The sequence below is a fragment of the Helianthus annuus genome, chromosome 6, assembly GCF_002127325.2.
Source record: "Helianthus annuus cultivar XRQ/B chromosome 6, HanXRQr2.0-SUNRISE, whole genome shotgun sequence".
Taxonomy (NCBI): Eukaryota; Viridiplantae; Streptophyta; class Magnoliopsida; order Asterales; family Asteraceae; genus Helianthus; species Helianthus annuus.
The window spans coordinates 124023901-124048169 of NC_035438.2; the positions used below are offsets into that span (position 1 = coordinate 124023901).

Below are 24269 nucleotides of genomic sequence, written 5' to 3' on the forward strand. Positions count from 1 at the left end.
AGGAGGTTCAATTCCTCGGTCATATCGTCAATAGTCAAGGTATTCATGTCGACCCCGCGAAGATCGAAGCTGTTAAGAGTTGGGTTACTCCAAAATCAGCATCCGATGTACGTTCGTTCCTCGGATTAGCAGGCTATTACCGTCGTTTCATTGTTGATTTCTCAAAAATCAATGTCCCGCTTACTTCCTTGACGCATAAAGACAAGCCTTTTGTTTGGGGAACCGAACAAGAGACTGCCTTTCAGACTCTCAAGCATATGCTCTGCAATGCTCCCATTCTTGCTTTGCCTGATGGAAACGATGACTTTATTGTCTATTGTGATACCTTGGTCTTGGTTGTGTTCTCATGCATCGAGACAAGGTTATCGCTTACGCATCTCGTCAGCTCAATATCCACGAGAAAAACTATATAACCCACGACCTCGAGCTAGGCGCAGTTGTTTTTCATTGAAGATTTGGCGACACTACCTTTATGGTACCAAGTGTACGGTCTTCACCGACCATAGGAGCCTATAACACATCTTTAGCCAAAAAGAACTGAATCTGCGTCAACGCCGATGGGTAGAACTTCTCAACGATTACGACTGTGAGATTCGTTATCACCCAGGCAAAGCAAATGTCGTTGCCGATGCCCTTAGCAAACGAAGCTATTTGCATAGTGTTCGTAATATTCACGCCCAGCATCATTTCGAGACTCTCATCCGTGACGCTCAGCGTGCTTGCTTTACCGAACGCACCTTGAAGAAGGAAAGGATTTATCATAACGGCGAGCAGTTAGTGAATAAATGGAATGGGATATTCCATTATTTGGACCGAATTTGGATTCCCAAGCGTACTGATTTGCGGCAAATCCTGATGGATGAAGCACACAAGTCTCGATATTCTATTCATCCAGGTGCCGACAAGATGTATCACGACCTTCGCCAACGATACTGGTGGCCTGGAATGGAGAAAGATATCGCAATCTATGTTTCAAAGTGCCTGACTTGTTCGAAAGTCAAGGCTGAACAACAAAGACCATTTGGCTTTCTTGAACAACCCGAGACCCCGATGTGGAAATGGGAAAGCATAGCTATGGTCTTTATCACGAAACTCCCGCGTACGATCTCAAGTCACGATAGCATCTGGGTTATCGTTGACCGTTTGACCAAATCTGCTCATTTCCTGCCGATACGAGAAGACTTCAAGGTAGAAAAATTAGCCCGAATCTACACCAACGAAGTTATCTGTCGACACGGTACACCTCGTAACATCATCTCTGACCGCGATGGTTGGTTTACCTCGCGTCTTTGGGAAACGTTTCAATCCGCTCTCGGTACTACGCTTAATCTAAGTACCGCATTCCATCCCCAAACCGACGGTCAGACTGAGAGAACGATTGTACTCTGGAAGACATGATTCGCTCGTGTGTCATAGATTTCAGTGGTAATTGGGACGCTCACTTACCTTTAGTCGAATTCTCGTATAATAACAATTATCATTCTAGTATACAAATGGCACCATTTGAGGCATTATATGGAAGAAAATGTCGATCGCCGATTGTGTGGCATGAGATCGGAGATGCGCAGCTAACCGGTCCCGACTGACAAAATCCTCCAGATTCGGGAAAATCTGCTGAAAACTCGGAGTTGTCAGAAAAGTTACCTCGATAGACGACGCAAGCCCCTTGAATTTGACGTTGGCGACCTTGTACTCCTAAAGGTATCACCTTGGAAGGGTGTGGTCAGATTCGGCAAGAAAGGAAAGATCACGCCTCGATATGTTTGGACCCTTTAAGATTCTAGAAAGGATCGGAAAAGTGGCCTACAGACTCGAACTATCGGAGGAACTTAGCAATGTTCACCCGACTTTCCATGTATCGAACCTCAGAAAGTACCTAGCCGAGCAGGATTTACAAGTTCCGCTAGAGGATCTCCAAGTGGACGAAACATTACACTTCATGGAGAAGCCTGTCGAGATCATGGACCGAGAAACCAAGAAGCTCAGGCGCTCACGCATTCCCATTGTGAAGGTTCGTTGAGCAGGATTTACAAGTTCCGCTAGACCATTAGGACTAAACCCGTTTTCTATACAAAAACCTTTATTTTTCCTTTGCTTTTTCAAAAAATATGTGACAACCCGGACTTTCAAGGACTTTCATGATTTACATTGCTTGACTTTTTGATCACTAGCTCGTATAATTACGTCTCATGTCTCGTTACATGTTATAACTAAAAGTACGTTATGCTAATCATGGATTAATAATAATATAAGATTTTTGTATTTGTATAACGTAAGTAAGTTATGATGATTCATGTCGTGGACCTCATCGGGTCGCACATCATTTAAGGGAACGCACACCCTTCCCTTTCTAGTTGGGTGGCCTTCGACCCAGTTCTCTTGAGCCCGAAAAGAAGCCTAAACAGGCCCGACTTACACCATGTAAACATAAAACACGTACATCTAATGGGGTGAAAACAATTTTTATTATTCCAAGACATGCCATTGAAAACCCTAGCCCTCAAGCAAGTGGCGACAGTTACCCTTCCCCCCACCATCGTTCCACCATCAATTGCATCCATCAATTATAATCCCCTCAAAACCTCTGGTTGCGCCCCTATGCACGGCTGCAACGCAACACGACTCGTCGGAGACACGAAGATGTCGTCGGAAGCACCCGAAGCTCTCATCCTCTCGACTCGGCTATTTCTCTCTCTCTCTCTCACGGACACTTGGTTAGTATAATCATCACTGAATTAATTTCCACTTTGTACATAGCTTGGCTTGTGATTTGATGTTGTGTGGAGTTGATAATATGTGTAAGAGAACAAACTGTTAGCATGATCTCAAAAGTGATCATGGAAGTGGATTCCATGATCTCTGGTTGCATGAACACTAGAACCTGTTGGTGACCGTATGACACGCAATTACGGACCGGTTGTGATTATTAGCGTGATGAATACCTTATGATATATATATGTTTATCATGCAAATGCTTTGTATTAATCATGTATGTGGGTAGTTACGTTAATTATAGTACTGTGATGTGAATCGATGAACTAGAATTGCCAATCAGTAGGTTAACATGCTAGTTGATTTGAGTTGGGTTTTGAATTGTCAACAATTATGATAAATAATTCTGGAAAAATTTGCTTTCTTGTTTGACTACAATGATCGCATGTGAGTGGCATTAAAGGAGTCATGATTGTGCACGATTATGAATAGGTTATGTTAAATCATTGTTAGTGTTAATTAATAACTAGGGTTTTGATAAAATTATAATGTTAGTGGTGATGAGAATATAATAATATAAGTGTGCATCTGATTATATTGTTTAGGATTTCTATGGATCTATGAAATTGTGTGTTATATGGTAACTATTCTATGAAAATTCACAACATGTTAGAGTGGGCTGAAACACTTGTGTGAGTAACAATTGAGTTGCATGTTAACTGACTTAGGTCTTATTCTCTTGTGATTGGCAAACTCGTTAAATGTAACAAAATAAAACATACGTGTACGGCCCTAACTTGCAATGTGGAGGTGTGTCGGTATTGATACTACATGTTTGGTCGTTGTTGCTTGAGCAATACGTGTGACTATATACGGGGATTGTGAATTCATGAAACTGACTGTATCTGGTAACCATGATAGGCTTTGTCTGATCAACTATTTAACGAGCACTTAATCTAACCGAGCAAACCAAGGTGAGTTCACACAGCCAAGGCATGGGGTTCCGGGGTGGGAATGGGATTGGATGATTTATGGTACATACTCGGATGATAGAACCTAACGATATGATACGGCTAGACTAGTAACACTTATTGAACTGATCTTCGCACACCTGCCAAGGGTTGGCCGCGATATTATGACTGACTTCGCACACCTGCCTTAGGAAGGCCGCGAACTAAATTTACTAATCTTCGCACACCTGCCTGGTAGGCCGCGATACAAATAAACCTAGTCTAGAACACTTGGGAAAAACATCCCCTAATATCTTCGCATACCTGCCTGGGAGGCCGCGATGGAAACTAATACGATACACGACTTAACAAACGAACATAATGCTACTCATACTATTAAAATTACTGAACTGTACACTGTGAACTCGCTCAACTAGTTGTTGACTCTCTGCTGTATGCCTTGCAGGACCTTAGGTACTTATGGAGCTTGCACAAGGAGGAGCAGGTCGTTGTGGGCAATGGATCGTGAATGATTATGACATTACACACTTGATACTTATGTTTTGGTTTTATATTTTATGCTTCCGCTGATAACTTGTGTTTGATTAACTTGTTTTTGAACACCAATCATATTGTGTGGTTGGACTTTTTTTATTTACATTGTTCAATATGATTGGTGGCTGGATCCTGGTCATGTCACGCCTCCAAGCGGTGGTACTCCGTGTGTGGGATTTTGGGGGTGTGACAGATTGGTGGCTGGATCCTGGTCATGTCACGCCTCCAAGCGGTGGTACTCCGTGTGTGGGATTTTGGGGGTGTGACAGATTGGTATCAGAGCCATTGGTTATAGTGAACTTGGTTTTAATAATGGGAAAAGGTTTTTATTAAAATCAGACTATAACCTGTACAGTGCTCAACGATCCACAACGACGCTTCGCTCCACGTGCAAGACTCAACACTTTAGATGGTATGGTCTATGTTTATGTTACCTACTTGTTAGTTACATTTGCATGGTGCGTTGTTTATGGTATGCTTAGTTAACGTAGTAGCATGTTGCCCTTATTAGCCCTAGTGTGCTTGCTTTGACACTCAACTGTTTACTTTAAACTTGACAAGTAGTGATCAAATTCTTTTCCTGTTTTCTCCTCACCCCAATACGACAACTGTTTTATGTGTTCTATTTATCCATACGACTGTCTCGACATGACGTCGCCATCTGACCCTCCATACATTCGGATTGTACGCCAACGTTCACGAAGACTAGACCTGGCTCAAATGAACTCGGGTTTAGTAGGACTATACCCACGCATCCCTGTTGAAGAACCTTATCATCTCCACTGGTCGTCTATACCAGAAACGAAGCAGCCACAATTACACGCGTACGTCGTTTTGCAAACTAGCAACCCTACCAACCAAACTCTGTTTTGGACAAATGATACACTCGCGCGACCGCGATGTAACGAACTTCCCTTTTGTGCCATGCCGCTATGCACCACTACTGGAAATTTCTTATAGACAACAGATTAGCTGGTCGAATCCTTCGGTTTCATTGGAACTCACTCCAAGCCATTGTTTTAGAACAATTTTCGGGACGAAAATTCTTTGAAGTAGGGGATGATGTGACACCCCGCGAAAACGCTCAACAAAACTAGCTTCCTCAGTGACTGTTTGCTAAATTTCGGGACGAAATTTCTTTCAACTTGGGGATGATGTGACAACCCGGACTTTCAAGGACTTTCAAGATTTACATTGCTTGACTTATTTATCACTAGCTCGTATAATTACGTCTCATGTCTCGTTACATGTTATAACTAAAAGTACGTTATGCTAATCATGGATTAATAATAATATAAGATTTTTGTATTTGTATAACGTAAGTAAGTTATGATGATTCATGTCGTGGACCTCATCGGGTCGCACATCATTTAAGGGAACGCACAACCTTCCCTTTCTAGTTGGGTGGCCTTCGACCCAGTTCTCTTGAGCCCGAAAAGAAGCCCAAACAGGCCCGACTTACACCATGTAAACATAAAACACGTACATCTAATGGGGGGAAAACAATTTTTATTATTCCAAGACATGCCATTGAAAACCCTAGCCCTCAAGCAAGTGGCGACAGTTACCCTTCCCCCCACCATCGTTCCATCATCAATTGCATCCATCAATTATAATCCCCTCAAAACCTCTGGTTGCGCCCCTATGCACGGCTGCAACGCAACACGACTCGCCGGAGACACGAAGATGTCGTCGGAAGTACCCGAAGCTCTCATCCTCTCGACTCGGCTATTTCTCTCTCTCTCTCTCACGGACACTTGGTTAGTATAATCATCACTGAATTAATTTCCACTTTGTACATAGCTTGGCTTGTGATTTGATGTTGTGTGGAGTTGATAATATGTGTAAGAGAACAAACTGTTAGCATGATCTCAAAAGTGATCATGGAAGTGGATTCCATGATCTCTGGTTGCATGAACACTAGAACCTGTTGGTGACCGTATGATACGCAATTACGGACCGGTTGTGATTATTAGCGTGATGAATACCTTATGATATATATATGTTTATCATGCAAATGCTTTGTATTAATCATGTATGTGGGTAGTTACGTTAATTATAGTACTGTGATGTGAATCGATGAACTAGAATTGCCAATCAGTAGGTTAACATGCTAGTTGATTTGAGTTGGGTTTTGAATTGTCAACAATTATGATAAATAATTCTGGAAAAATTTGCTTTCTTATTTGACTACAATGATCGCATGTGAGTGGCATTAAAGGAGTCATGATTGTGCACGATTATGAATAGGTTATGTTAAATCATTGTTAGTGTTAATTAATAACTAGGGTTTTGATAAAATTATAATGTTAGTGGTGATGAGAATATAATAATATAAGTGTGCATCTGATTATATTGTTTAGGATTTCTATGGATCTATGAAATTGTGTGTTATATGGTAACTGTTCTAAGAAAATTCACAACATGTTAGAGTGGGCTGAAACACTTGTGTGAGTAACAATTGAGTTGCATGTTAACTGACTTAGGTCTTATTCTCTTGTGATTGGCAAACTCGTTAAATGTAATAAAATAAAACATACGTATACGGCCCTAACTTGCAATGTGGAGGTGTGTCGGTATTGATACTACATGTTTGGTCGTTGTTGCTTGAGCAATACGTGTGACTATATACGGGGATTGTGAATTCATGAAACTGACTGTATCTGGTAACCATGATAGGCTTTGTCTGATCAACTGTTTAACGAGCACTTAATCTAACTGAGCAAACCAAGGTGAGTTCACACAGCCAAGGCATGGGGTTCCCTGGGTGGGAATGGGATTGGATGATTTATGGTACATACTCGGATGATAGAACCTAACGATATGATACGGCTAGACTAGTAACACTTATTGAACTGATCTTCACACACCTGCCAAGGGTTGGCCACGATATTATGACTGACTTCGCACACCTGCCTTAGGAAGGCCGCGAACTAAATTTACTAATCTTCGCACACCTGCCTGGTAGGCCGCGATACAAATAAACCTAGTCTAGAACACTTGGGAAAAACATCCCCTAATATCTTCGCATACCTGCCTGGGAGGCCGCGATGGAAACTAATACGATACACGACTTAACAAACGAACATAATGCTACTCATAGTATTAAAATTACTGAACTGTACACTGTGAACTCGCTCAACTAGTTGTTGACTCTCTGCTGCATGCCTTGCAGGACCTTAGGTACTTATGGAGCTTGCACAAGGGGGAGCAGGTCGTTGTGGGCAATGGATCGTGAATGATTATGACATTACACACTTGATACTTATGTTTTGGTTTTATATTTTATGCTTCCGCTGATAACTTGTGTTTGATTAACTTGTTTTTGAACACCAATCATATTGTGTGGTTGGACTTTTATTTATTTATTTACATTGTCCAATATGATTGGTGGCTGGATCCTGGTCATGTCACGCCTCCAAGCGGTGGTACTCCGCGTGTGGGATTTTGGGGGTGTGACAAAATACTCCCCTTAGACAAACCACTTTGAGCCTTAAAAACCTTTCGTTTCCTAAACCAACAAAATTTATCACCCCCAAAAATTCAACCTTTTTAACCTTCTTATCTTTTATTTTCAATAAATGCGACTCTTTTGAAAAAAATTAGCAAAATAAGTTACTTAGTTAATTTATCCAGAAAAAGAAAAAAAAGCTATATAGATACTTAGAATAAATAAGAAAAAATAATATTGCTTATAATTATATAGTTCGGATTAAGTCACAACAAAATATTTTTTTTTTCAAAAGAAAAAGCCGACATTTTACTATTTTTCTAGCCACTTTCAAATAAAATTCACTTACCCGAGCCCTAGACTACCCTTTAAAAAGTCCTCTCGATACCTACAAGGATTAAAATGTAAAAAAGGAAGAGTTTTGATTATTTGTAAAGCCTATAGAAGGAGCAGTTTCCAAGTCGGGTACGAGCGTTCTCACTTATACATTTTTCGGCCGAGTGTTGAGTGATTACTGGTGAGGTATGTAAAAACGCGTATATAAACAAAAAGAGTTTTATAAAGGCATGCTAAGTAAACACTTATACATTTTGCTTGAGGACAAGTAAATATTTAAGTGTGGGGGTATTTGATGTGTTCCAAATACAACATATAAATTACATCAAATGAGGCATAAAATCAACTATTTTTCTAGTACTAATGTTGGAAAAGCTTGTGTTTTGTTCCTGTTGAATAAACAGGGTTAAATAAGCTTAAAAGAACAAAAGAAGCAAAAAGAGAGCAAAAACCAACATAAAATACTATAAAGAAGGATGGACCAACTTGCCAAGCCCCCATCCACATCCAAAACCAAGAAATAACAAAAACAGAAGCTCTGGCACCGGGCCGTGCTCACCTAGCACGGGTCGTGCCCGGTGGGAACTAACTACAACAAAAAAAGCCAACAACAAAAGACAAAATTCAAGCTCAACACGGGGCCGTGCTAAACCAACTCGGGGCATGGTCGATGGTTAGATTTCCAGGAATCTGAAGAAGTTCAGCAAGTACATCGGCCACGGGCCATGCCGTTGACACACAGGGTCGTGTTAGTACAAGTCTGACACTGCAATTAATGTAGAAGAGAGAGACTGATGACCACGGGGTCGTGCCAGGCGGGCACGGGCCGTGCTAGGCAGGTACGGGCCGTGCTGGATGTTATGTTTTCAGCTATAAATAGGGATGCTTGGCTTCACTTCAACTCATCCCTTGGCAAACCACTTCTCTCTCACTTGCCACCACTCCACCACCAATACAACACCATCATCCACGTTTCCATCTTTAGAGTGTGTGTAGTCTCGGGATCCAAAATTGATCGTAAGAATCTTTGTTAAACAAAGGCCATGCTTGGCTAAATTCTTACATTACTTGGTGAAGACTTTTCTTTTATGTATTTCTTTTATGATTTCCAATCTTTGACTGCTTTTTAATTGGGTATGTATTAATGACTTTATTTAAATACTCTTCATATGTTCGTTTACTCAACATGTTCATGTCTTTACGGTCTATATAAAGCATGTTAATTAACCTGAAAGCGAGACTAGAATGGTGGTTTGGGTAATTCTATGTCTCGTTCAGTGTATAGATCCCGCGAGAATCTGGTTCAATCCTAGTAACACTTCACGAGTCGAAGCGGGCATTACCCACCACGGGAGAGGTGCAAAAAGCTTGAATCCCTTATTCTTAAACTACTATTAAAACTTTAAACCAACCCCGCGAGGACTGTATCCTTGCTGACTCAGACCAACGGGTTGAGGGTGATCACCGCCTTTTACGAGGGGTCCACCACATTTTGCATTAATAACTTACTTAATTATCTTTCAATATTCCAACCTAGTGAGATTGTATCCTTGCTGACTCAAACTACTAGGTTGAGGGTAACGTCGTAGTTTCAACCTAAATCTTACTATACTAATAAATAAAAATCTTTTTTGAACAAGTATCACTTTCTCATGCTTTCTCACATTATTTTCCTATTTATTTTCCAATGAATAGTTATATCTATCTTAAAAGTAATTTTTTTTTTTTTGAAAGGTGAATTTCAATACTAAACGCGAACACCTACGACTCTCCAAGGCGGAGAGAAGAAGGCCGCAAAACACATTACAAAAACATCACATTAGATCAACCTTTCCAATCCTTTACAAAATCTTTATACCTATTCAGAAACCAAAGGAAACCGAAGACTTTTATATCCGCTACCATCTCCGCATAGTCTAAACAAAATCTTTTATATCCGAAAATCTTAAAAGTAATATCGGTGATATCTACCATTTTGACATTTCCTTTTGTCTTTACATAGTCTAAACATGATATTTATTATTTTGACTTTTTGCCACTTCACTCTTGCGTTAGATCATTTTGTGATTTATTTTGCCTAAAGCATTTTTAGGATGCTAAATTTTATATAATGTGAGAGATAATCATCCAACTAAGTTGTTTAAGTATTTCATGCTGTTAAAAATAATGGATTTATTTTATGTGTTTTCTGTTTAGTTATTACGTGTCGGTTTCATTTCAAGTTAATTTACGTTTTGACGTAAAAAAACCAAAATTGAATCAAGTCAAATATTATACGTTTTCATGCTTATATTTATGTACGTTTTCAGTTAGTTTGCGTTTTAACTTTAATTTTGTTTAGAAACAAGTCGAGTTAAATATAATACACTTTCATTCGACGGTATAAATTCAAGTTACTATTCGTATCTACGCCGCCGCAACGCGCGACAGGTAAAATTACTAGTTTATAACAAAAAAACAATCGAATTAAACGGTCGCCCATCGAACTTCGACGCTTATTGCCATCGTATTAAACGGTCATCAATTAAAGTTGTCAGTACATGACGTCAACCCTTTTCTTTCGACAACACTTCCAATTTAGAGCATTCACATCCATTCCACCATATTTTCACCCTAAATTACACTAAAAACACTACATTTTCTCTTTTTTTTTTCAATTAAATAATATTTTTTATATCTTTATCATTACCTTTTCTCACTCACAATCATCTTTAAAATATATTAAAAAATTATAGAGGGTGAACACTGTCCCCTCAAATATACAGATGAACAATAACATTTTCTCTCTCCTCCACTCACAACCACTTTTTATACTTTTTATATTATAAAAGTTCTACTCACACAATTTGGTGGAATGGATGTGAATGCTCTTAGAAACGACTATTTTTTGATAGTGTGGGATTAGAAAGTGAAGTGTGTGTATAACTGCCCTGAATTTGAAAGGTTGTTGTTCCTTTGCACATTCGAAATGATTAGCTTGATTTTGGCACTTGGCTCTTGGTAGATGGACTTGCAACCCTTTTCTTTCTTTCTTTCTTTTTTTTTTTTTAACGGCTAATTTCTTTAATTACCTATTGTATGTGTATGGAACTTGAACCTAAAACTTTCTCTTCCCAACCTAGGTGTTTTTAAATGTTTTGTCTTTGCTAATAGAACACCACCCCATTGATTGCAACCCTTTTCTTTTATATTGAGAGAAGTTTTAAACTTTTATTCTGTCTTCAGTTTGATTTCTTTGCTAATGGGGAACTTACTAGAGAAATTATTTCAAGTGATATAGATCTTGTAAGTCATGTTTAACATTTATTATTGATTCATTTCAAGTGATATAGCTTTCAAATGTGTTGCAACTAATCGAGCAGTTGAATTATTTTCTTCATAGGTTTTGAACCTTTTTGTTACCACTTTGAACATCGTGGTAACCTTTTTATTAGCTTTATTCCTTGAATATTAACATTGATATAAGACTTGAATGCGTGGTTGACCCCTATGGTTTGCTATTTTTGCAGAGTTAGTCCGATTTATAGTTAATCCCAATAGTTATAATTTATACACAAGGGTGGCCAACCGCATATTCTCTTTGTCTCTATTTTATATATATATATATATATATATAGTGAAAGTGTATTGTAACTCAAAATACGCTGTGTATGATATTAATATATAACATGCTGACTTTGGGTATACAACATGCGGTTTTTTGGATGGGAGGTAAAAAAACCGCAGGTTATGAAAAAAAAAATATACATGTTATATATTCACAGCGTACGTTAAGCCCAATTGTATGTTAATCAAGCCATATAGAGTAGGGAGCGATCTGGTCCATCCGATTGACGTGTTTAAGGGTTGAGATTAAATCAATGGCAATCTTGTAATATTTAACTATATGTAATAGATTGTTTTAAATGAGTATGGGCAATTTCGTCAATAACAATGTTTTAAATCAATCAAAAATAACTGTCAGCGGTCCTTATTACACGCGAATTTCCCTCTCTCTCTCTCTCTCTTCTCGGGGGGGCGGGGGGAGGGGGGACATTCCACGGTCCTCCCAACCGCTGGAGTGAGACACTCCGCAGGTTAGCCTAGTCCCATAGCCACCTGGGGGTTAATACCCTATACCGAGTCGATCTGTTTCCCCATTGAAGAAGTGGGTGGCTGGCAACCATCCCTAGAGTCGAACCCGGGTCTCTGGGGAGAGAAAGGGTGGGACTGGCCAACTGGGCTACCCCAGTTGGTTTCTCTCTCTCTCTTCTCTCTCTAAACCCACAACGAAAACACTCTTAATTCATACCAAAAATACCTAAAATCATGGATGAAGATAAAAGATTTTCCAAATTCTATATACGTAAGATCAAACGGACATTGTGTTCTGTGTTTTAGTAGGCAATTAGGGTTCAATCGTGTTCTACGTTGACGTATTTGATGTTTGCAGGGAAGAGATTCAAAAAACAAGGGGATTTGAACAAAATGGATGGAAGCAGACTTGAAGTCGCCGGAAGAAAAGTTGAAGTCGACGGAAGCAGAGTTGAAGTCGCCAGAACCATAGGTGTGTGTTTTAAATAACATATGTTTGTAGGATTTCCGTTTGTTGGGGATGACTGTGTTTTTATTGTTGTGTTTGGTAATGTGTTTTATGGTCAGTTTATGTAGGTTTTATAGAGTAGTATTTTGGGTTTGTGGATGTTTTATGGAGTAGTAATTTGGGTGTATCGATTGTGTTTTAAAAACTTTTTTTGTTAATGGGTTTTCCCACAAATGTGTTTTATGGTCATGTTATGTAGGTTTTATAGATTAGTAATTTGGGTTTGTGGATTCTGTTTTAAAAACTCTATTTGTTAATGGGTTTTACCTAAAATGTGTGTTAATCAGATATGTTTTAAGGTCAGTTTGTCTAGTTTTTTTAGATGAGTAAGTTGGGTTTGTGGATTGCGTTTTAAAAACTGTGATTGCTACTGGGTTTTCTCAAAAATGTGTTTTACCATGTTCCATGAACTGATACCCGTGTGTTTTACAATTATGATAATGAACTGTGATTAATAAGGGGAATGTGGGATTGGGAATTGTGTTTTATAAATCCTAAACAAGTGTTTGTCAGTCAAACGGAGAAAGAGTGAGAGAATAAAAGGAAAATGGCTTTCAAGAAAACCCGGAAACAAACCTGATAAACCAATTATGCTGGATGAATCAGACACAGAAGAAGCATCACCTTTACAAGGTGCAGTTAGTTGTGGCGGTGAAGGGTGGGGGGTTACTTATATAGCTAGCTGTCTGACCAGTTGTGTTTTTTTTTTTTTTTGTTACTAACAGTTGAACCTGTTAACAAAACTACAAAACTGGTAGACAACAAGGTAGACTGCGCACAACAACCGCCTGCTGGCACCCTTCTGTCTGACATTGCAAATCTGTTTCCGAACGTAATGGATAAAAATGACGATTTACAGTCGGAACCCAACGAAAATCGTGAAATGCCCATATGTAAGATAGATGAACAAACGTCAAACTATATGTTTGTTGATGTAAAACACAACGCATAAGACTAACATCAACTTTTATGAGATTTATTTCAGCCGACGCGAGCAACAAGGGTATCGAAACGGGAAAGAAGCGGAAGGACAAAAAGCTGGAATCAAACCGAAACAAAAGAACGCTGAGGTTATACCAACAGTCAATAAGCCTAAAGAAGTAGCACACGGTAATATGAATTTATGAACTAATTTTAATTATTAAAAAGGTCTGACTTGCTGATCGGCTTCATGTGTTGGTGTTTTCTAAGGTACCATGATAGAAGATTAAGATGATGATTTTGACAACCCACCTTGAAAAAAAAACGAGGTCAGGTGCTAGCCCACAAGTTGTTGAAAAACCACAACGACCCCCATATGCTAGGTCAAGTGAAGACTCAAAAACACGCAAGAGGCCAACAGCGGTAAAAAATTACATGCCACTTTCAGATGGGAAACTAACCTTGCAATTAGCTCTTAAGCACATGGGGGAGTTGATGAAATCTTGAACGAAAATCAACGGGGGGCTGTCAGAAACATAGGTTTCGGGTCAATACTTAAGTTTAGAATGGGTCTGATTCCCTCAACTCTGGGATGGTGGTTGGTAAATAAGTACGACACTAAAACACGGGTCTTGAATTACGGTAGCCACCACATTCAAATAACGGAGGAATTGGTGCACGATGTGTTTGGTGTACCAAGAGGGAATGAAGAAATAAAGGAAGTTGAGAGAGCAAGGGCAGATTTCCACGAGGTTGTGGCGGAATGGAAAGGACAATTCGAAAACGCTCCTGCACGTTTGACGCCTGTTCAATTCAAAACACACATGCAGGACCAAAAAGCGAGCGGGAGAATCTTTGTGTTAAACGTTTTTGTTGTTCTACAACACACTACTGGGAGAGACAACTACGAATTCATAAATTAATATGAAGTTTCTAGCAGCCTTGCATCGAGGGAAGGATATCAGAAGTTTTAACTGGTGTGAGTACATGATCAGGTGCCTGGATCAAACGGTGGAAACATGGACACCAAAGGAATCCTTTCTTGGACCAATGCCATTGCTAGTGGTATGTTCTGAATGCATATATAATTTTCTAATCACACACTATGATTGTGCATTAAAACACATCTGTTTGCTGGTAAAACACATTAAGATATTTTCAACTTGCAAAGTTTTTGTTGAGCTCCAATATGATCACAACATGTTGTCAAAACCATTATGATGAACTGTGATCATCAAAAAACACACTGTGATGTAATGTGGCATAGGAAAAACCAACAACACACATTCGAGGTGTTGTTAAATAGTATTAGAACTAATAAAACACAATCTGATGTATATAAAACTCTTAAAACACATCTGACATCAGTTTGTTATTCCTATTTACAGGCAGCGTTGATACGTGGCCAAAAGAAATACGAGGAGGGTGAGCCAAGAGCAGCTCATCTCATCGAAGATATCACTGATGACAATATCGAGGGAGTCGGCATAAAGTTGGACTCGGTCAGATTTGATCAAATGTTAGTGGATGCATATGACTTGCAACCGGAACAAAGCTATCCGTTTGCAAAAAAATCTGATGAAGAAGTTCAAGCAAAAGAAGTGAAAGCAGATAAGAAAGACGTAACCAAGAATGTAAAATGCAATAGCAAATGTGATCCGGTTAAAAAATAAAAAGTCTGTTGTGAAGCTAGCCGGTAAAACGCATGGTAAACCTACGGTCTCAGAGGTACCGATAAAAAATAAAATTGAAAAAGAACGGGCGAAAACCGATCATGTTGGGAAGAAGAAAACTGATGTTGAAGGTGGCCCGGAAACTGCGCCTGTTGTCGAAGAAATTTCCGTTAATGCGGGTTTCCATGCAGAGTTTGAAGAATACATGAACGTAGATGTTGGCCTGGAAAAAGTGCCTGTTGTGGATACAACCGATATAGAGAAATACTACATTGAAACCGGCGAGTGGGGGCAAACACAACAAAGTCAGCCGGGGATTACCTCACCTATGGTATCTCAATATGGATCGACACCACAAGCGACCCAAAGCGACGAGGTACTCTTATAGTTTTCCAATTTATTCTACTAAACACAAATATAATGTATAGGTGAAAACATTTAAATTCAAATAAGAAATTACTTAAAACACATTTTTGGATATGTGGCACATGATACACCTTATAACACAATCAGAAATCCAATAACACATTTTCAGACTGGTAAAACACATTCTTATGAAGTATGAGCCACAATTCTGATTGGTAAAACACAATCAGCTTGAAAAAAAAAAAAACAATTCTGATTGGTAAAACACATTTTCAGACTTGTAAAACACATTGCAACTTGGGAAATAACACAATGATAATGTGTAAAGTGTGGATGATGTAAATCAGGTACATGCGGGAATGTTGGAAGTGCTCTTGAATCAATTCGACAAATGTGTAAAAAGGATAAACGACACTTTTACAGAAGGTTTCCAATTGTACCCCGAAAGTGAGAAAATAAACGAGATACACACATTGTGGACTGAGAAGCTGAAAAAGGTTGGATCCACATGTACGACAACTGCACAACCACAAACTCCTACGGATAAAACACCAGAAAAGGAGGCAAATAAGGAGAATGTGGATATGTCACAGTTGTCGCAGTGGACACCTTCATTGGTAGAAGAGATATGTAAGACGGTTGACAAGACAACCACACCGACGACTCAGCTTGCTGTAGTGGAGCAGCCCGCACTCGTCGTCACACCGACCTCCCAAAAAACACAGGAGGAATATGAATATTCGATTAGACGTGGGCAGCTTATACAGAGTTGGACCTTGGAAAGTGGAAAGTAAGACCGCAAAGACAAACAGAGTTGACCGGTGCTCTAAGGTCTCCATACGTGAAGCGGGCAGTAGAGATTAGGGCAAAGTTTGAAAACACTGAGGTCTCAGTCAGCTCATACATGTTTTCAGCCTGGGGTTCAATGTGGTATGTTATAAAAATGCCATTTATAATACGAATGTTTCTACAAAATATATTCACACAATATTTGAAAGTGAATCTGATGAAAATATTATAACACATTGTTTAAAACACATTTGTATACATTAGGGATGTTGTGTTTAGAACTAAGAGAGGAGTGCCGGTTATGAGATCTCCGCTCGAATCATTAATGCCGGGAATGGAATTGCACATATTGGTAATAAGCGCATGGGCGGATTTGTTGAATTATGAAGAAAAATTCAAGCCAAGGGGGAGCATCGCACGCTTGTTCTGTTCAGCAAATATGTTGGTAAGGCTGATCATAATGATCTTGTAATATAAGTTGACTACTTTTGTAATATTGTTTAACACAATCACTTTAAAATGCAGAATGAAGAATACTACATAAAAAGTGCAAAATCGAGGTCAAAAACATTCACAGAAAACATGGAAGTGGTGTTAATTTCTGCTGATGTGAAAAAGATACCTGACAAGTCGCTCATCTTTGTACCAGTCTTACATGACGGTCATTTCTATTGCATATGTTTTAATTTAAGGGACATGAAGGTAGAGGTTTTGGACAAAGCGCTAAGGATATATCGATGGAAGCCAAATACAACAAACGACTGGAAAAATTGGTAGGACCCTCTATATATAAACTACAAATGTCCTTTGTTATACAAATGCATGCCATTTGATTACATATTTGTTAAAACACAATTAACAAACTGCAAAAAGCTTAAGATAGTTCATAAAGTTCTATAAAGTTTGATGTTATATAAAGTTAGATGTTAAAACACAATTGATACTGAATGATACGTTATCAACACTATTATTACTTTAAAACACAGTGTAATGTGACACTACATACTAACAACATATATTAACTTAAAACACACTTCATTAGAATTTTAAAGTTTGATGTTAAAACACAATTGATAATGAATGATACGTTATCAGCGTTATTAATACTTTAAAACACAGTGTAATGTGTGTAGGATCGATAGTGACGATCTAATGAGTCAATCAGAGTCAAAATACCACTGTTTATGCGGCGGAATCACACAAACAGTTTGAATCAAAGAGAGTGGAGTAGAAATAGACAGAATATCACTTTAAACATTGTTTCTCATTAATTGATCACTGAAAAATTTGGCAGCAGTTCGGCTTACAACTTGACAAATCGGTACCAAATGAGAAACAGACACAACTATATACACTACTTCTAATTCCGCTTGAAATGGCATGCTGTCATTTCGAGCGGAATCACAACATCTGATTTCGCTTGAAATGACAACATGTCATTTCAAGCGGAATCACAACATTAAACCATAAATTTACATTTCAGATCCCTGCACTACACATACTTGACATATTTGACCCCTAAACCCTATACAAGCATGACTAAGACTATGACGTAGGCTTTAGACATTCGTGCACCAACAAACTCCCCCTTGGATACAGCCGGAGTCTTCAATCTTGTCTTCGGGTCTTCAGAGTGACTTGAAAGTTTCCTCTCTTGACTTAGGCTTCTTCCTAAGCAAGTTCCTCTACCTTTCATTCTCTTTCTTCGCTTTTTGAGCTTCTTCAGCTTGTAACTTCATCCACTTTCCTATGTTTTCTTCAAGCTTCCTTCGTTCATGATCAGCCTTCTTCTTTTCTTTCTCTTCGAGCGACCACCATTTTGAATTCCATTTACTTTCAGAATTGATGCCTTTCTGAAAGAAAATAGTTACTACTTTATGAAACTGCATGGCTTGCTCTCTATCTTCAGCATGAAAGTGGATCTTGTTGATGAATAAACATTCAATATCTTTTGCTGAGCAATTCACTAACCACATCGGGTCATAGATGAAAATCTCTCTAATCTCTTTCCCAGCTCTATACGTGATCACTGCTTCAGTAGAGATACAACTATACACCCAGCCCATGAAACCTTTATAGAATTCCTGTTCCATCTTGGGCACTGGAATGTTTTTCATCGTTTTTAGCTTTTCACTTTCAGGATAGTCTCTTCAACTCCTATCACTGGATCTACCCTTTGAACTCTCTTCGGGTAATAAGGCTTCCAGTGTTTGAAGTCTTTCAGAGCCTCAAACTTTATCAAGCCCCAAATTGCAACATCATTCTTCCTGACAAGATACCCCAATGTTCTTACTTTCGATAACTCATCCACATCCCACCATGGAAGGGACATAACATCATGCAGCTTTTCAAAGTACTGAACACCACATTCTCTTCTGATCGCATAAGCATTCACCTGAGGTAGAAAACCCCAACTTATTATATCCCCCAAGGAAATACTTCTATCTCTTTGATAATACTTCAATGGTCGCTTGAATTTACGTTCATTGCTTTCTTTGAACCGTTTCTTACATTCTTCCTTCAGTGGATCTTTCGTGGTGCCATCAAAGTTTTTGTCTTTAAGAATTTCAGAAACTTTCCTTCTAAGTTCATCCTGATTCTCTTCAGTGAAAAAGTCCATCAATGTTGGAAATTGAGAAGTATCTTCACTCATACTCTCCTCATCAGTACAATCTTCAACCTCAACCCTGTCATAAACATCTGCGCCTTCCACATACTTGTATTCATAATCTGGTTGATGGTTGATGTCGAAAGCATTTAGTTCTTCTTTGAAATCAAAATTAAACTCAGCTTCATTCACATTGAACATCTTTAATACTTCATCCAACGTGTAAGTATGCCTTATCTCACCTTCTTCAACATGAGGTGCAATTCGAAGAATCAACTTTTCAACTTGATCAACGTTTTGATCATCACCATGCTCCCCCTTTCCATCAGCTCCCTCTGTTTCTTCATTAGCATCATCTTTCATTAATTCATCAACATTTTGCTCTTTGGAAGCTTCAGTAGTAGTAACACCTGTACCACCCTAATTATCATCATCATCGTTGTCATCACCAGAACCATGACTACTCGCAGAAAACAATTTTTCATCATCATCATCCTCTTCTTCATCACCCTCTTCATCGTCATCCTCCTCATCATCTTCTTCATCGTCATTACCAGCAAGATCTTCCAGTGATACATTTTCTTCAAAGATTGCTGATACGGAGGATATAGGAACAGGATTTTCAACAACTAAAGATGGAACAATCGATCTTTCAACTACTACAACACTGCCTTCAGCATTCTTGCCTTTGTCTTTCATTAGAGCTGCAATCTCAGCTTTGCGCTTAGCCCTAACTTCTTCAACTTGAATTTCTTCAAATCTTCGTTCTATTGACTTCCGAGCATACTTTCTATCACTTTCTTCATCATATAGAATTCGTGCTCTTTCAACGCCTTTGCAGCTTCCAGTTCTTTGTTCTTTAACTCAAAATATTTGTTCTGTTCATCTCGGCGTGTCTTTTCCTCCTCTAACTCTGCCACCCTTACCTTCAAGATATCAATCTCGGTCTGATCGGTATCTATCTTCTTCAATAAAGATTTGTTTTCACATTCTAACTTCTTTACACGCATTTTGAGAATCTTTTCACGATCAGCCACTTTCTTGCTTTCAGCTGCTAATCTTTTGTTTTCATTTAAAACATCATCCATTTTCTTCTCTATCTTTTTCACCTGTTCATCATTCGCAAATCCGAAATCTCCAATATCCTCAAGATTTTCTAGAATGGATGGAAACATCTTGTGGCTAGAAGAACCAGGAGTTAATTGAATTTGAATTTGAGTAGGTGGTGGTGTTTTAAAGATTTCTTGGGATGTAAGAAAAGGTTGTTCATGAGGTGGTGTTTGATGTGGTGGTGAGAGATGTAACGGTGATGGTTGTCTAGGTGGTGTTGGTTGTTTTGGTGGTGAAGGTTGTCTTTGAGGTGTTGGTTGTCTTGGAGGTGTTTGATGTGGTGTAGGTTCAGGTGGTGGTGTTGATGGTTTACTTGGTTCTTTGGATGATTTCTTCTTCAGAACAATCTTTGGCTTTGTGATCTTTGGAGTAACTTTCTTTATCTTCGGCGAAACAATCCTCTTCCTCGCACCAACTTTCTTCTTTGCACCTGAAGGCGATTGAGATTCAGATACATGCTCAGGAGATGGAATGTATGCAGCATCATCCTTCTCCTGTCTCTTCCTCTTTTTCAACTGTTTCTCTTTTGCAGTCTCCTCTTGAATTCTTCTTAAACGTTCTATTTCATCAACTTCATCTTCCGAAGAACTCGAAGAACTTGTAGTACTCTTGTTCACATCATCACGTTCTATATCTTCAACAACTTTCTCTTTGTTAGCATCAACAGCAACTTCATCTAAATCTAATTCGTAAACAATGTTTTTCAACACATCCTCCATATCAGAATCCTGATGTTCTTAAACATTTACAACCGGTTATTCTACCACAGGCTCATCAATCAGTAATGTCTTTGCAACTTTCTTTTGTCTTTTCTTAGGCTGTGATGATGACCCTTCACCCTTCTGTGCTTTAGGGGTAGCCTTCTTGCTTCTCTTCCTTAGTTCTTTCACAAACCAATCATTGCGAGTTGCCTTAAACCCTTCAAGTGCCTCTAACTCATCGGCATAAGCAGCTTCTTTCATCTCCTCTTCATTCCTTCACTTTTGGTGATTAACTGGATCAGGATCAACATAGTTTGCATCCTTGATGAATCCGAAAAATTCAGCAACTTTCTTCGGTTCAGGATGGTTCGGATGATATCTTGCTAGCTGCTTTAGTGAATCTTTGCTCATATAAGATAAAACCAGTAAATCATGTTCTACATCTCTTTCAATATCAGAATAAGCATGATCAATCAACATCTGCACAAATCTTGGATAAATCCAAGTTCTACTCTTTGTTGTAATATTTTCTGCCATGTAATGAAAAACGACGTGCGAGAAATTGTACTTCTTGTTCAAAACCAACGCTGTAACCATATTCATTTGATAATCTCGCATGGCGTCATAACCTCCTTTGCAATGACTTAACGCCTAAAATATTGAATGAACGATAAACTTGTAAGGCTTTTGAAACTTCGACTTCAAGTAATTTGCAGCGTTTAGTGCACCATCATATCCCATCCTTAACATACATCCCTTGACCATTCTTTCAGGGAACTTTGTTGGTGAATCTGCATCATCTGGGAAATTCAACACTTCACGAATCAGTGCTTTTGTAACAACAATTGATTTCTTCTCATTATGTTGCTTCACAACTGAATAGATCACTTTGTTCTTGTCATCGTAAGTTGCATGCTTCTAGAAACGTTTCACATGTGACTTGTACACCAAGTGTTGATCCGTAAGAACTTTCTGAATTGGTACCCTTCTCATAAACTCCAGAATGCTGCTGAATTTTGACAGCTCCGTATTTTTATCCACATCGAAGTCACAACAGCTGTTGTGCAATGGATCAAAGATCACTTTCGAAGCCTACAACACAATACAGCACAAAATGAATCAATACTTAGAAAAATTTCATCATCAAACACCTTCAAGCGAAATCACATGAAATGACAAAGCATTTCAAGCGAAATCACTCAGGGTAGTTTGGAGCGAAATCATCAAGTCTACTGGAGCGGAATCACATGTTGAGGTTTGAAGCGAAATCACTTTTAGAAACTACAATACATTGAAGCGAAATCATAAGGTTGAACTTTGAAGCGGAATCAGATATTACACTCAGAAGCGGAATCAACTATCACACTCAATTTCAAGCGGAATCATAATAAAACTTTAAAATCCTAACTGATGATGAAATTGAACAAGTTTGTTTGTTAATCAGTGGATTCCGAACAAGGGGTTGTGTTTAAATCTCATTTTTAACTACAAATTTACCCTAGATCTAAGTCTGTAACATCAGGTTATCGTCATACAACAATAAACCCTAGATCTGTTACAATCAACACTCAATACATGATCTACATGACAATCCGACAACATATACAAGTTCTATTGTTCAGTTTTATCAGATTTTAACCCTAACTCTAAGTTATGTTCATAACCATCGCCGACAGTTAAGAATAAGCATGATTTGGGTCAAATTGGCTTGAAATTCTACCTTTCCCATGTTACTAGATGAGATTGCCAACTAATAACACAAGATCTAACAGAAATCGGGCAGCAATTCGTCTAGAAAATGAAGATTCGGGGGTATCGCTTGAATCGCCGGGAGAGAAACACACTTAAAACGAAATCAGAAAAATGACCTTCAAGCGGAATCAGAAGGCTATTTATAGTCAAGCTGATTTCGCTTGAAATGACCCTCGAAACCATACAAGCGGAATCAGATAAATGCAGCTCAAGCGGAATCTCATTTTTGATGTATTTTCAAGCGGAATTAAAAAACATCTTTCAAAATTTTAATTTTTTTAACATTTTCTGATTGTTTACCGACACACCCAGTTAACCAAGTCCAAGTTAATGACCTTGGTCAACTGTTCAGCCCACCAAGTCCAAATTAATGACCTTAGTTGATCAGATTATGAAGTATGTTGTCTTTCCGATACTGAAATCAGTTCAAATTAATGAACTTTCGAACTTTACAACTTTCAAACACTTTTTCAATCTTTCAGACATGAACCAATCATTTTCCAGAATCTCCTACTTACCCAAACTTCATGAATCAGACATGTTTTTCAAAAGACTTTGATCATCTGATCCCCAACGTCTGTTGTTGAAAATAAGATGAAAATAAAATCTTTTTGGTTTTTAGAAACAAATAAGCAGAAATATGTACACACAATCTTTTTGTGAACGTGTTAGGGGATCATATCAGTTGCCGACAAGACACTAGCACCGTTAAGCTTAATTTCATACTCAGCTTTAAACAGTTCGCCTAGATTGTCGATATACTGATCCTCTTAAATTTTCACACAACTTTCAATCTGTTCGGGATACGGATTTAATGTTTTAAGACTTAAACTTTTACATGTTTCCCACCTTAGTATATACTCCCGTATCCGGATCCCAATATTCAGTCTTACAGGTGAGTATACCTAGATGATATCTGTAATGGGGTGAATTGCGAGGCCGTGAGAGCTCAGGTCAGAACTTCCGTTCAGCAGAGAGATGACGACTCGACTTTGGTGTGATCCCTTTAGAGAATCTTTTTTACAATAGCACATGATTAACATTTTGCAATGTGGTCATCATTTTTATGCTGAGGGAAGGCTTTACAAGTAAATCATTGCGTAAAGTATTATACGGGGACTAGGTCAGAATTTCTATTCAGCAGAAGTCCCGGGATAATACCCCAGATACCACTAAGCATAAAGACCTAGTATCTCAGAAAGAGGGATCTTTCAAACGAGATTCGGGGGTTACCCATATATCCTGGAGGAGTTCCCCACGTAAAAGCAAGTAATTTTTATGTTTATATCCCAAATAAATCTACTAATTTTGTAAAAACCTATCGGCACATTATCAGCGAGACTGCTTATTGCAAATTAAACGTTACATTTCTTTAGCGTATTGTGTCCGTCTAGCTGATGTACTATCATTTCCCCTATTATACACAAGCTCTTTTTTAGATTTTCAATTGTTTTTGGATTTTTCAACTTTCTATTGTTTTTGGATTTTTCAATTTTGTCATGTTTTTGTATTTTTCTGCGACTTTCTCCCCCTAAAAAGAAAAATATATTTTTGTGTTTTTGTTTTTATTGAAAAGCAGAAAATAAACTGTACAAACAAAGTTGACAACACGACGCAGTTCACATCTGATCGCCGCCCTCCTCGGCTTCACATTCTTCAACCCTCCCAGAACGCAGATTTTTCATCCCATTCAATTTTAAAAGATAATAAAATCTCTTTTTATCAAACGGTTTTGTATAGAAATCAGCCTTCTAATCATCGGT

At 38.5% G+C, this 24269-nt stretch overlaps 1 protein-coding gene across 1 annotated transcript; it reads right to left on the bottom strand.

Moving 5' to 3' along the window:
- Nucleotides 1-19710: 19710 nt before the first annotated feature.
- LOC110945015 (proteoglycan 4-like) lies at nt 19711-20772 on the bottom strand. The gene has a single exon (XM_022186654.1). The coding sequence runs from the start codon at nt 20770-20772 to the stop codon at nt 19711-19713; it is 1062 nt and encodes a 353-aa protein (XP_022042346.1).
- Between the last annotated feature and the right edge of the window lie 3497 nt (nt 20773-24269).